Raw genomic sequence first — 14,696 nt, 5'->3', positions numbered from 1 at the left:
CAGTAGGAGCTATTGCCTCAGAATGTGCTTATATATATAAAAAAACATTGTGCACATTTACATACTAGAAGTGAATTGGAAAGTTATTTAAAATTGTGTGCTAAATAATGAAAATTTGATTTTGATCTATTTTGATTTTGAACTGACCTGAGTTAACCACTTGTCTTATGATGCTGACTTGTGATACCTTGATTCTGATTAGCTGTAAAGAACTGGCTTGGTTCCACTGATTTTACTAACTTTCATTCATTTCATGCAGGGTGTTAATCAACTTATATAAAAAACAGCTATTCCCATGTAATAATTGTGTTTAAATTGCCTCTACCTGTATAAATTGTCCTAATAATTGACACATATATTTGTCAACACAACTAGAGATTATGTTTTTTTGTTGACTAAATATTACAAGTGGCAAATCACTATCTTGAGATGTTGTCAGAGGTATGCTTTGTGGATAGCCAGTAAGCTCTACTTGTACAAGGAAAGTAGTTGTATTTTATTCTAGAACAATTGGCTGAACCAACTTTGATCTCCAAGTTAGCTATTATACCTATAATTAAAGAATTTGGTACTCATCCAGTCTAAATTTTGGGAGTTATGGTGTATGAGGTGTGCAATTAATCACTGCATATAATTCTCTGCATTTTTATAATTAATATGTTTACATTTCCAAACTCTTCAATATTAATTAATTGTTAAGTTTCTTATGATTAAATTGCGCACGTTTTATATGGGTGTGATTTAACCTTTGTTTTGTAACTTCTTATTAAAAAATGGTGTTTATTAACATATGAACTAATTGTGCTGAAGACTTAAAGGGACATGAAAACCAAAAATTGTCTTACATGATTCAGATAGAGAATACAATTTTAAACCACTTTCCAATTTACTTCTATTATCTAATTTGTTTCATTATTTAGATATCCCTTGTTTAAGAAATAGCAATGCACATGGGTGAGCCAATCACACGAGGCATCTATGTGAAGCCACCAATCAGCATCTACTGAGCATATCTAGATATGCATTTCAACAGAAGATATCAAGAGAATGAAGCAAATTAGATACTTATAGTAAATTGGAAAGTTGCTTAAAATTGCATGCTCTGTCTAAATCACGAAAGAGAATGCTTGGGTTTCATGTCCCTTTAAGCATTGAAACAAGCAGGAAAAAAAGTTTATTTTAAAATTTGATACAACAAATTATTTATACACGTCACCTTCTTTACACAGTCTAACTTAATACATTTAACACCTTTATGCAAATCTAGAAATTATATTTCTCATTTAAAGTGATGGTAAACTCTCCTCTTTTTAAAAACAGATCTGGAACGTTAGTGATATTTTAGATGGAGTTTCATTCACCAGTTGTAATGAATTTGTGCTATAACTTACTTTTTTAATATAAATATGAAATTCAAATACCCCACACTACACCGCCCACTTCAAAAGTAAATTTTTATGTGAGCTAACGGTTTGACTTGCTCTCCAATCAGCGCTGTAGCTACAACAAATGTGCCATATGGGGATAGCGTTGATTGGACAAAATTTCAAACCATTAGCTCACAGAAAAATTTACTTTGGAAGTGGGCGGTGTAGTGCGGGGTATTTGAATTTCATATTGGTATTAAAAAGTAAGTTACAGCGCATCTTCATTACAAATGATGTTTTAAACTCCATCTAAAATATCACTGACAATCTGTATCAAATTTTAAAAAGGGGAGAGTTTACCATCATTTTAAGGCACAGTGGGAGTAAGACTTTAAACTCTCAGATACATCAACATTATTAACTAAATAAGAGTACAAGAGTACAATATTAAATGTTTGAAATGAAGATGTTACATGTTGTAAAGAATTAGGGAGAAAATGTTATAAGATCAGATAAATTAGGGAGCCTGGAAGACTGTTAAAACGTTTGGGCAAATAAGGAGGAAGATCCATCTGAATGTGAAAATCAAAACCCTTGCAATGAGTTGGGCATCTGTGCTCATTACTATTCATCTAAGTAAATAAGAAAAAGATAGATCCTAGACTTATGTTTGAGCAGGTGTGCACCGTTTTTCACAATATTGAAGGATTCTGCTTTCTCACAAAAAAATGCAATTATGTTTGTTTTTTAGATAAGCCTTTCTTGAACATCATTCCTCCAAACAAGACAGTACATGAGGTAAATGAAAGCCGGAGAGAGTTAAAGCTGTCCACCAGGATTCGCGCTTTTCCTTTGCCATTTGCCACCTGGTGAGTGATTACTTCACGATGTAGAAAAAAGATATTAGACTCTCTATAATAATAACCCATATGATATATTGCAGTATTTGTTTTCTTCAACCATATAGAATGTTTAAGTGTCAGGTAGGAAGGACCTATACAGAGATATATAAGACATTTTTATTTTTTTTAGAAGCCAAAGTTATGTTTTTAGGATCTCAACCTCGATAGCTACTGGTTTTATCCCCCATTTTAGACAAGTGCATTATATGTATGTCTATCTAAAGTGGAAGTGCAGGGAATAGAAATGGAAGGGTTTTGCCTCACATTTTCCTCAGGACCAATGTTTTCTAATTGATTATTCTTCTGGATTAGATACAGGGATTTTTCTTTTAACCAAAGTATTGCGTGCATTATAGCGCCCTCTGTTTACTTTGTATACAGGTGACTGTTGTTTTTTCTAATTGTTACCCTCTTAATAAACATCCTAATTTACGCAGTTTTATTTTGTTTTCTGGAATCATTTATTTTTTAATACATTTTTTTAAAGGTTGTTTCAACGCACACTAAACAACTGGACACATCTTCTGATAAAATGTATTTACTGAGGGGCCACAGCAGAGATGGGTAGCCAGTATTATTTGCAGAGCTGCAGTTGTAGCTGCAGGGGTCCTCAAAGGGTAGCGCTGTAATTGCAAACATTATAGCGTACCCTGAAAATCCCCTCTAAAGACAGAAGAGATTGAATTATGGGGAGAAGAGGGAATATGTTGTGCAGGAGAAAAAATATAAATATTATTTCTTGAGAGAAAATGTGAGGCCAAAGAGAAACAATACAAGGTTATGTGTGACCCCTGCATATGTAGTTGACCAATGAAATGTGCACAAGTGCATCATCTTCTTTCTTATTTTCACAAAGGTTCTGTTCAATTTTATTGCGCTTATCCACTTTAATCATGAAAGATAAGACTACAGAAAAACAAGACATAGGGGTAGGTTTAATAAGCAGCGGATGTTGCTATCTACCCCCGTAGTTTCCGGCTCGCCAGAAACAGAAGTTAAGAAGCAGCAATCGTAAGTCTGCTGATCCTTAACTTGTACGCTGATACGATCAGGATGATTGACACCCCCAACTAGCGACCGATTGGCCGTGAATGTGTAGGGGCAGCATTGTAGCGAATCATGTCTGCCTGGTATTTAATAAATTGACCCCATAGTATGCCTCTCTACCTTTGTGCATTACAAGTTATAGTACGTTTGTTTTTAGCTTTTATGTACTCAGTTTAACTCTTACTAGAACATTTTCTGCACTTTAAAAAAATTAAGCTATAATTCTGCATCAATTCTGGTTATGGAAAGAATACAGATATACATATACATACTGTATAATTCATACATATTCAACATAGATAGATATATAGATAGATAGATAGATAGATAGATAGATAGATAGATAGATAGATAGATAGATAGATACACAGTATACACATAATTTGATCTTTTAAAATCCAGAATAAAAATGCATTGAAACAATCTATCGAGGGATTAGACTAAGATGATGCATATATACATCATACAATTATATAAAGAGGAAATATGTAATGCTGTTAAATGTGACTCTGAGATGCAAACAAAAATAAATGTAACAGATAGATAAAAACAACATGCGTCAGGAATTAATGACAGCTGGATAGTAGTATTTGTTTGTTTTTGTTCCCTTTTTTCTCTCCAAGAAAATGTTTTGTGAAATCCAGAATAACTATAATAAAACAAAACAAAGTGTGGCACAAAGTACTGTTAGTCATACTGTGATAGTGTGCTGTTTATTCATTCTGCAGGTTAGCTAGCTGGTATTGTAGGTGTTAATAGATACATTTCAGAGCTCACAACCCATCCCTTTAGTATCTTTTTCTTCAAAAATGTAAAACTGTATCACCAGCTATAAACTATTATAATATGTCTAATTATTCTGTCTTTTGTTTAAGGTACAAAGATGGACAATTAATTGGGCCAAATCATACCTGTTACAGTTATAACCAGGACAACTACAACTTAGTTATAAAAAACCTAAAAGAGAAGGATTCTGGGATTTATACCCTGGTGCTAAGCAACTCTCTCCATGGTCTGGTAAAATCAGTCAACTTCACAGTAATTGTCAATGGTAAGTGAATAACCCAATACATACAGTGAATAGGTAGTAAAACACTGGTTGTGTGGAAGCCACATCATGTTTATCCATAAAAATGTACATTGATTAGATTCAACTCATATTGTGTCAGGCGAATTACATTTCATCATTGTTTTTTTTAAATATACAAAGCACAACAATACTTTCTGTCTTGTATTTATTTAGATTTGCATTACATTTGTATACATTTATATTTAGCTTTCTTCCTTGTCCCATTCTAAAATTAAAGAGAGATGAAACCAAAAATGTTTTGTTCATGATTCAGACCGAGCATACAATTTAAAATAAAAATGTCTTTGTTCTCTTGCTATTCTTTGTTGAAAATCAGGGAGGTTAACTCAGGAGTGTGCATGTTTCTGCAACACTAATGACAGCAGTTTTGCAAGAAAGCTATACATTTGCAAGAGCACTAGATGGAAGCAGTATTTGCCATCACGTGGTACGTGCATGCTACCTACCCAGATATCTTTTAAACAAAGGATATCAAGAAAATGTAAGGCATTTCCTAATAGAAGTAAATTTGAAAGCTGTTTAAAACTGTATGCCTCTGTTGGAATTAGAAAAGAAAAATGTTGGGTTTCATGTCCCTTTAAAGTTTTCCAGTGTTTTCTGGCAGTGCAGGGCATGCGCCCATGTGCTGGTAAAGCCGTCTCCCAGTTTAATGCAAAATAATCTCTACCAGGGCATTGGTTCACTGCTTCAAAGTGCTTCTGTGCTCTTATTTCAAAACAGGTTTTGTAAGTGATGCAGCTGCTCTAGTAATTCATTTAAACCATGTTTTGAAATAAATGACATTAAAATATTTAATCAGTTATGGTAAAATGACAATGCATACTACTTTATTATTTAGTTTGTGTTTCAACTCTCCCCAAAGAGTTTGGAGTGTATACTTTCCTTGCTACATGTTGCATCACAGTGATTGGTTAGATCAATGAGGAAGATCATTCCATCTGGTCTCTGATTGGTCTCAGCAAAGGAAATTATTTTGCTATCAACATGAGCATGTTAAATATTTTTAAATATTTGTATTCAGATTGAAGGCAGATGCAAAGCTGACATTGCTGTTATCTATAATCATTTTCAGTGTCCCTTACAAAACACTTGAAACTGAACATTGTTGTAATTTATTTAACAACAATAAAAAAGTGGGTGCTATAGCATATGAAAACAAAACAATGATTATGCTTAAATTCTGTGTTGAAAGTAATGCGCTATTTGTAGGCATTCTTTGCTTCTTTCATAATATGGTAAATGCAACATGATTAGTGTATATTTAATGGATATATTACTGATACATACAGGGGTATATAAACTTAAAGGATGGTACATTTTTCCCTTTGTATAAACAGATACTAAATGTTAACAATATTTTAGATGGAGTTTAATTAATCAATTGTAATGAAGATGCACTTTAACTTACTTTTAATAGAGCGCTGAAATTCAAATGCCCCACTCTCCGCCACCCAATTCAAAACTATTTTTTTTGTGAGCTAAAGGTTTTAACTGGTTCTCCATAGGGCACTCTAGCTGGAAAAAATAAATAAAAATAATGAATGCCGTATGGCTAGAGCACTGATTGGACAGTTAAAACCTTTAGCTCAAAAAATAATTAGTTTTGAAGTGGGCAGCCGGAATGCAGGGTATCTGAATTTCAACGCTACATTTAAAAGTAAGTTAAAGTGTATCTTCATTAAAACTGATGAATTAAAGTCCATCTAAAATATTGCTAAACATTCCAGATCTGGTTTTATACAAAGGGGAAGTTTTACCCTCACTTTAAACAGGGGTATAGGCCCAAACCCTTTTGTGTACTATGACAATCAGCCAAAGGCTCTGTAACTAAGCTTATGGTCTCTTGACTTGGCTGCACCATGTTGCTATGTTGTGAGTTGCAGGCCTTGTTTGGCAGATAAAGGACCTGTTTCCTTCACAGTTTGTTTTAACTTCCACTGATGCTCTCTATTGTGAAACAAGAGAAAAAGTCTGGGCCTCCCTGATCACATCCCAAACCTGACTCCCAACAGAAACATAAAAAATGGCAGATGAACCTGTTTTGTATTAATGCAGAGGCCTTATCGTGCATCGCACCTCATTAAAACAACATTGCTTGAAAATTCAAAGAATGCAGCCTGATCTCATTGTTTTGTACATTGCACTCTGTTTTTTTCTGACAGCATCAAGTTTTAAAATTAAAATAAATACAATTCTATATTTAAATAGCATAGTTTAATTAAGTGGTTATTTCAACAAAATTGTAAAATGTTAATTGGCAAATCCTAGTCTCAAAGTAAATGTGTAAAAACAAAAGCCAGTTATTCCTTGAATAGGGACCAATTAATGAAAGTCAATCACCCAGGTGCAAGCACTGATACTTCTGAGGGGCACAGCTGATGGGCGATTCAGCAGCAGGCATACTTACATATCCATCATTAACTGAATTGCCCTGCTCAGGAACATTATGGTAGCACACCATTGTGCAATATTAACTTCTTATAATTCTCCTTAAAAAAGTAGAACAGATTTTAAACAGAAAAGATCGTTTAATATCTTGTAAAACCACTGGGTCTAGTGATATTAAAGGTTACCTTAGAATTGTGGTCATAAATCACAACTGGAAGGTAGTGTAGCATATTGCTTTGAAATGTGGTTGCAGACCTCCCTTGGGAGGCAAGGGGTTAAAAATGGTACTGTTTGTTTGTCAGAAACATAATCCTTGTTGTTCTTAAAATCCCATAATAGTCATAGCTTAAAAGTGCAGGGGACACATTTAGATTTTGAATACAAGAATTTTTGCAACATAAGTGTATCTACAAAAATAGCATCTGGTAAAAGCTATCATTGTTTTAGTGACATACACGCATTTGCTGCTTATGACCTGTGCATTCAAGCACTGCTGCTGGTCAGAGAGTTGGTGATAGTTTGTGTGATGCAAAGTGAGTCAACACTGACTCAATACTCACCTCCGCAGGCTCTCTAAGCAGGAATAGTGTTTAAATGAGGGTGTCCAGCCAACATATTTCTTGCTATTTCAATGTTGAATATCACAACCCTTTAAGTAGATCATGTATTTTTAAGTGCTCTGTGTTTTTTATTTCTCTCATTTAATAATTTGCCAGTGAACCCTTTTACCTACTGGGTTGTATTAAATTGTATACAAATAGCTCTTTACCTTTATTTTGTCATTTGAAATAGCTTTTTTGCCTGTTGTATCCCCACCTATACTGAAATGATCAATACGTATATTGCTGTCGAAAGGTATACGTAAACAAGGATGTTTTTAGAAAAAAACATGATCCTAGTGGGGAGTTGGATTAGTGGGACCTCAGAGCTCTGGTTAACTGTTTCGACGAAAACAAAAAAGTGTCACAAAACACTCATAAAAATACATTACAATGTACAGTTACACTCATAATAACACCATCTAATAAAAAATATTAAAATAAATATTGCACAGAAAAGTTATAAGGGCTCAAAGATATGAGGTGTAAGAAAAAAAGGCAGGCAAAGGGCTTTAACATAGAGATACATACATGCATGCCTAAATATGTATATGTAGGTATATATATAATTTATATGAGTGTACATATGTATTTATATGTGTATATATGTATCTACAGACATATATACACATAAATACATATGTAGACATATATATATATATATATATATATATATATATATATATATTATATATATATATATATAATATTTATATATATATATATATATATATATATATATATATACATATATACTGTAAGTACATTGGAGCCCTTTGTAGTTAAGTAGAATGAAAACATAAAAAAAACATATTTATGCAATATTCATATTTAATAATGGTTTTAAACTGGTGTATTTACTGTAAAAATTTGATATTCCAATGTTCTGCACATAGCGAAAACATGTTCTAAGTATTTATAAATAAATATTACTATATATAGCTGTATATATCATACCTATATATAATAATCTATAAAAAGATATAGGATATATATGGTACCAAAATACATCATATATATGTAGAAATATGTATTTGTGAATAAATAGCACAGCTCATTCTATGTGAACAACCCTGGAATGTTGTGATATTTTCATGTCGGGTTAGCGCACTAGAGACTATGCGATCAGGTTTGGTGCGTGAGTAGGGTGTTTTAATTATCCACTTTTTGGCTCCATTGATATCTACAGGGGAATAGGTTATCGCACGTGTGATATTCTAAGTCAGCTTTTTGTGCACCTTGGGTTACAGTGAGGAATAAAAACAGTTCACTTTTAACTTGTAATACGAGCGCAACTCGACGTGCAAAAAGATTACTTCTAGCGTAGTTAACGCTTGAGTTGAAGGGGTAGATTTACCAAGCAGTGGATGTTGCTATCAACCCCATAGTACTTCCCAGGCTTGCTAGGAATTAAAAGTTTAGAGGCAGCGGTCATAAGCTGCTCTTAACTCCTCCACCACCTCTGAGGCGACGGACAGCAATTAGCCTGATCGGATTCGATCGGGTTGATTGACATTCCTGCTAGCAGGCCGATTGGCCACGAATGTGCAGGAGGGCAGGCATTGCACAAACATTTAACTAGAATGATTGTGCAATGATAAATGCCGACAGCGTACGCTGTCGGCATTTATTGATGTTGCGGCGGGACATGACGCACATTGTTTAAATCTACCCCGAAGTGTTAAATAACACTTCACTTGTAATCTGGCCCTATAATAGGAGAGCCATGTGGCTCTTAACTGTGATTATATTCTGTTTTCATAGGCCTGTTTATTATGAGCGTTGTTTACAACCACAAACTGTGCAATTTCTATTTTCTGTCTACTCCACATGAGATTCTTCTTGTAATTTCAGCTGGTTTGAAACTTTATTGTGAATCATTTTGTCTGTTCCTTCACCGTGCACATCTTGCAAATAAATAAAACAAAGAATTATAATGTGATAATGAGGTAAAGTCGTCCTTAAACATAAGGGCTTTCACCTACAAACAAATAACCTTTGCCACAGAGAGCGGAATATTTCCAATATTATGTTAGGATGTTTGTGAAGGAATCGCTTCAGGAGGATAAAATAATCTGGCCAACTTTGTTTCGTGTGAACAAAAGGATCCGCGGCTTACACTTTATTAATTTCTCCTTCCTCTGGGAGATGAGTCTGTCAGTTTTACTTGGAAAAGGAGCTCTTATTTTTTTTCTTCAGACCATCTGCTTTTTTGATGTTGTACTCATATATTATTTATATTAAGAATTAAAGACTATTTGTTTATACTTATACATTAGAAATAATTTATAACATATTCTCTTATTTGAAAAGAGAAGTTTAATCCTTTAGGTGGCAGCAAACTGCGGCCTTATACATGGCGTACTCAGAAATTTTTCCGGGGGGGGGGGGGGGGGGCAAAAACATAAATAATATCATAATAATATCATGGCAACAGGGGAAGCAGACAGAGTTTCTCGTTGCATTGCATGATCTACACATAATTGTATAAATGGTAGCGCATTGTCAAAAGGGGTGAATCAATTGAGTGTTTATTTATACTTAGATATAAGGCAGGGGCTTTGCATATATGATTGAAAATCTGGGAGCCAGACCAAAAATACATTTTTAAAGGCAGCAAAAATGATGAGAAAATATTATTATATATATATATATTATATATATATATATATATATATATATATATATATACTATATATATATATATATATATATATAAGGCAAAATAACGTGTATAGAGAAAGAGTAAAAAACCCTTCCTTCATATATATATATATATATATACATTGCATATATAGTCTGTCACCCTATTTGCAAGCACACAGTTAAATTAAAAGCAAAATGGAAGAGTTTGTTATAGAAGAAGCAATAAGCCTCAACAAAATCCATTTTTGATGTGCAAAGTAGAAAGACTTACTTCCAATCTGTATTCTCACTGGGAGACAATGATTTTATTGAGAAAGATATAAAAAGTTTATTTAACCATCTTGAAAGATTACTTTTGACGGACTTACGTTTAATGTGGGGATATTGTGGCCTTTGAGCATTATGTACAATCAAAAAGATTTCCTAGAGGGATTAAGGATAAAGAAGTTTCCTTCCTATGAACTAAATGATGATGATCTAACAACTGAGTGGATAGATGCTCTCACTACTTGCTCATTGACAATTATGGACATTCTCATAAGAAGTAAAAAGTCCCAAAAGGGACTCTTTAAAGGCACAAATCCACAATATCAAGTAGGAATTAAAGACACATAAACAAGAGGAGGAGGTACTCTGAATTAAAATCTAATATGAAGAAGAGAATACAAAAATCTGACAGTGAATTGGCCTCACTTAAAGGGCAGAAAATTCAATAGGGATCAAGAGGACTATTTAAAAAAACAAAGTATAATGATTGGGTCTAGATTTATTAGGCAGACCCACGCAGATTCTCTACAAGCCAACTGAGGGACTATGATTCCAGTGTAAACACGGATGGTGAAGGAGATAGCCTAAACTTCAATAAAATAAAAAATAAAAATAAGAGTAAGAACAAAAGTAAGAACAAACATAAGAACAAGGGCATATGAGGCAAAGGCGTCAACATCAGCAATGAAACCTAAATCTATTCTGAAGAAGAAAACATAGAACAAAAATAAAAAAGTGGGTTTTCTCATCAACAGAATTAGACAACCTCTGATCAAGATGAAGTTTCTTCAGATGAGAGCTCCTCTGATTCTTCCTCTTCTTCTTCCTCCCTCTCTCCCCCCTTCCTCTTTCTCGTTACCGGATACATCACGTGACCATCGAGAGAAAAAAGAGAAAAAGGAAAATGATGTTCGAGCCAAAGTAAAAAATCAAGAGATCCCTTTAGGAAAAGAAAAAGGACGCGCAGAGCTGGATCCAGGCGAAGGAAGAAGACCTCAAGGAGGCATCAAGGAAGAATTAGCACTTAGTGTGGTTAACCTATCTGACTTTCAACTTACTACTGATCATATTACTGTTTTATCCAAGGGCCTAGGCTTTGCTCCCACACACACCTTTTCAGTATTTAATACCTTACTGGATGTCAACAAATTTGTTAGGAAGCTCACATTGCACAAGCATTTTATAATGCTACAGAAAGAATGATGTTAATGATGATCCAATAAATAGGTAGTTGAGAATGATGTGAATTCATCTGATCCCAGCATATTCAGTCAGACGTAAATTTATGTTCAGATTAGATCTTGATTTCAATGACATATGTACCTTAGAACAATTAAATTATTGGAAACAAATAGTGATGGGATGATGATTCACATATCCCAAAACCAAAAAAGAAAAGATTCTAATTTCTACCCCACTCAATCGAGGGTACACACATCAATTGTTTCAAAAGCAAGTTGAAAGAGATGTCATAGAATTGGGCAAACAAATGACACAAAGTAATCTTAATAGCAATCTCACTAATAGACAAAAAGCTGCCATTAAACAACTTGAAAAACAACAAAAATTTGGTCATTCGTACATCTGACAAGGGTGGGAACGTGTTATAATGAAACAAAACCCAATATATTGATGAAGCCTACAGGCAATTAAATGATGGTATTACATATAGGAAATTATCCTCTAACCCTGAGAAAGAATTCTCTAAAAAGCTTGACAGACTACTTGAGATGCACTTGCATTAGGTTTTATATCTAAGGAAGATCATGCATCCTTAATACCACAACATCCAGTGACGCCGGTCTTTCACCACCTACCTAAACTACATAAGAACCCAGTCAAACCCACCGGGGTCGCTCAATATATATCTGGGATTGGCTCACTTTTTTTGAGCCATTGTCTGAGTGGGTTGACTCGGGTTCTACCAACCCTTGGTTCAGGGTCTAAGTAGTTACTTAAGAGATTCTTTCCCATCTTTTAAAAATTATAAACAATATCAAGTGGAAAGAAGATTAATAGATGGTGGTGATTGATGCAGGTGTCACTGTATTTGCGTATCCCCCATGCCCTGGGCATACAGGCCATCAGTTTCTTTTGGATAACTACACTAATTATTCGAGTGAGTTTAAACTGTTTTTCTGTGAGACTGTCGAGTTCCTACTATCCCACAACTATTTCAGTTTAATGGAGAATATTTCTTACAAATATGTGGCACTGCGATGGGGGCGAAGTTCGTGCCCTCGTTCGCAAATTTATTTGTGGGGTGGTGGGAACTCGGCAGTCCTTCTACAGTGGCAGTAACCCTTTCTTGAAAAATATCTGTATGTATATGAGATTCTTGATGATCTAATCTTTTGGGTTCAAAGGTGAATTTGTCTTTGAAAATTTCCTTGATTTTGTGAACAACAATAGATTTGCATCTGAAGTTCACAGAGAAGTCCAAGACAAAGAAGTCCATTTTTTGGATCTCACCTTATATGGTTCAGTTGAACTAAATGGGGTCATCACAGATACATACAGAAAACCAACATCGGGTAATACGATTTTGCATGCAACACCTTGTCATCCGAAACATCTGATAAAATCGATTCCCAAGAGTCAGTTCATCAGAGCTACGCGCAGAAAATTCTAACTCAGAGGATTATTTAATTCTCAGCTAATAAACTAATGGATAGATTGACTGCCCAGGGGCTATGATCCAGACTTAATTGCAGCGGTCATTGGAGATGTAAAGAGAATTATAAGCCTTCATGTGGGAAGGACGTTAATAGTGCGAAGAACACATTTGAAAAGGATATGGTGGTCTTCTCCACAGAATTCTCTTTGCAATACAATGACATTTGTAATATCATTAGAAGGAATCTGCCCCATACTTAAAGGTGATGATGCCTTAGTAGATGTTGTTGACAAAATCAAATTTGTGTCCAAAAAGGCAACCGACATTAGCTAAAAAGCTTTCCTCCGAGTATGATTAATAGCAATGTAAAACAAGTAGGTACCCAATGGCTTAATAAGAAAGGGACCTTTAAATGTCTATCAAAAAATTGCCTTACATGTCACAGATATCCATGGGTACAGACTTTACTAGTCATTCAACTAATGAAAATTTCAAGATTAATCGTTATGCTAACTGTGGTACACCCCTTTATAGTCTATCTTATTGAATGCACCTTGTGTTTCGAACAATATGTAGTCAGACCTCACGTGCTCTAAGATCCAGAGTTGGAGAACATAGAAGGGATATCCAAAATTATAACAAAGACTCCAGTGTAGCCAGACACTTTAATTGTTTTCACTTCACAGAATCAACCTAGGTTTACTGTAAAAGTAATAGATATAGGCGAAGAGACCCATTCGAGGTGGTAATATTTATTCCATACTTTCTAAGAAAGAATTATACTGGATATGGAAACTCAATACGAGGGGTAACCCCATGGTCTCAACAAAGAATGGGACATTAGCTATTTTGTAGAAGTGATCTTATAAAGGTAGATGAGTATTGTTACATAAGACCAAGGCTACATATGGTTTTTTTTATCTTGAATCATAAGTTATTAGTTATTGCATTCATTGTCTTATCTTCACCCCAGTATGACTAAGAATTGCTTTGTATATTAGTATGATCTGATGTTTACAGTCACGCCTTATAGTGTATTATGTCTTCACATTACATAATATTTATGTGTATGTTATATATCAGAACATACTTGCTTCTATTGATACTACTATTCTTCTAAAGGTACAGTCTGTGGTTACTTATTCATTTATGACTGTTTTCAAGCTCCAGATCACACCTAGTATACTGAATTATATATGGAATTGCATATGGAAATAATATTCTGTGAGCATTTATCTATTTATTTGCTTTTATTATTTGCTGCACATCATTTTATTGAAACAACAACAGGGTCCTTTAAAAACAACTAATTAATACATAAATTAATAAATTATATGATTAATTAAAAATTGTTTATTAATATTGGCCCAGTTTAGGTTTGAGGCTTATTTAGAATTGTGTAGCCAAACTCTCCATGGCAAACATATTTATATGATAGGTGAATTTAATTATACGTTCACATATAGTTACTGAAATTTAGCATTGAGAGTTTGTACCAATATGTTTTTCATTTCACACAATGTTTGTTTTTAATCATACTTTTTTAATATCACTTTGTTACAACGATTCTTTACTTCCTTGCAGTGCACATTCAATACCTTGGGATGTACTTTTGTGGGTGTGTCAAACCTCTTAAATGTACTACACTGTGATTGGTTGGGGACACCCCTCTAAAGGTGCACTGCACAGGTGGTGAGCTATCCTATGATTAAGTGCTGCATAGCACGAAACATGTTAGGACTTGACTCCCCTCTCCTATTTTGACTTTGCATT

The 14,696-nt window shown here is 34.2% G+C and overlaps 1 protein-coding gene across 1 annotated transcript in view; it reads left to right on the top strand.

Annotated features, from left to right (window-relative positions):
• The window catches only part of LOC128645900 (vascular endothelial growth factor receptor kdr-like), a 353,579-nt gene that overhangs the window by 182,776 nt on the left and 156,107 nt on the right, over positions 1–14,696 (top strand). The window contains exons 8-9 of the mRNA XM_053699216.1: positions 2,119–2,236; positions 4,192–4,367. Of these exons, the coding sequence (XP_053555191.1) occupies positions 2,119–2,236; positions 4,192–4,367 (294 nt within the window). The remainder of the gene's footprint in view (positions 1–2,118; positions 2,237–4,191; positions 4,368–14,696) is intronic.

This window comes from Bombina bombina, chromosome 1 (genome assembly GCF_027579735.1).
Source record: "Bombina bombina isolate aBomBom1 chromosome 1, aBomBom1.pri, whole genome shotgun sequence".
Lineage (NCBI taxonomy): Eukaryota > Metazoa > Chordata > Amphibia > Anura > Bombinatoridae > Bombina > Bombina bombina.
This window is presented reverse-complemented; position numbering and strand designations above follow the sequence as displayed.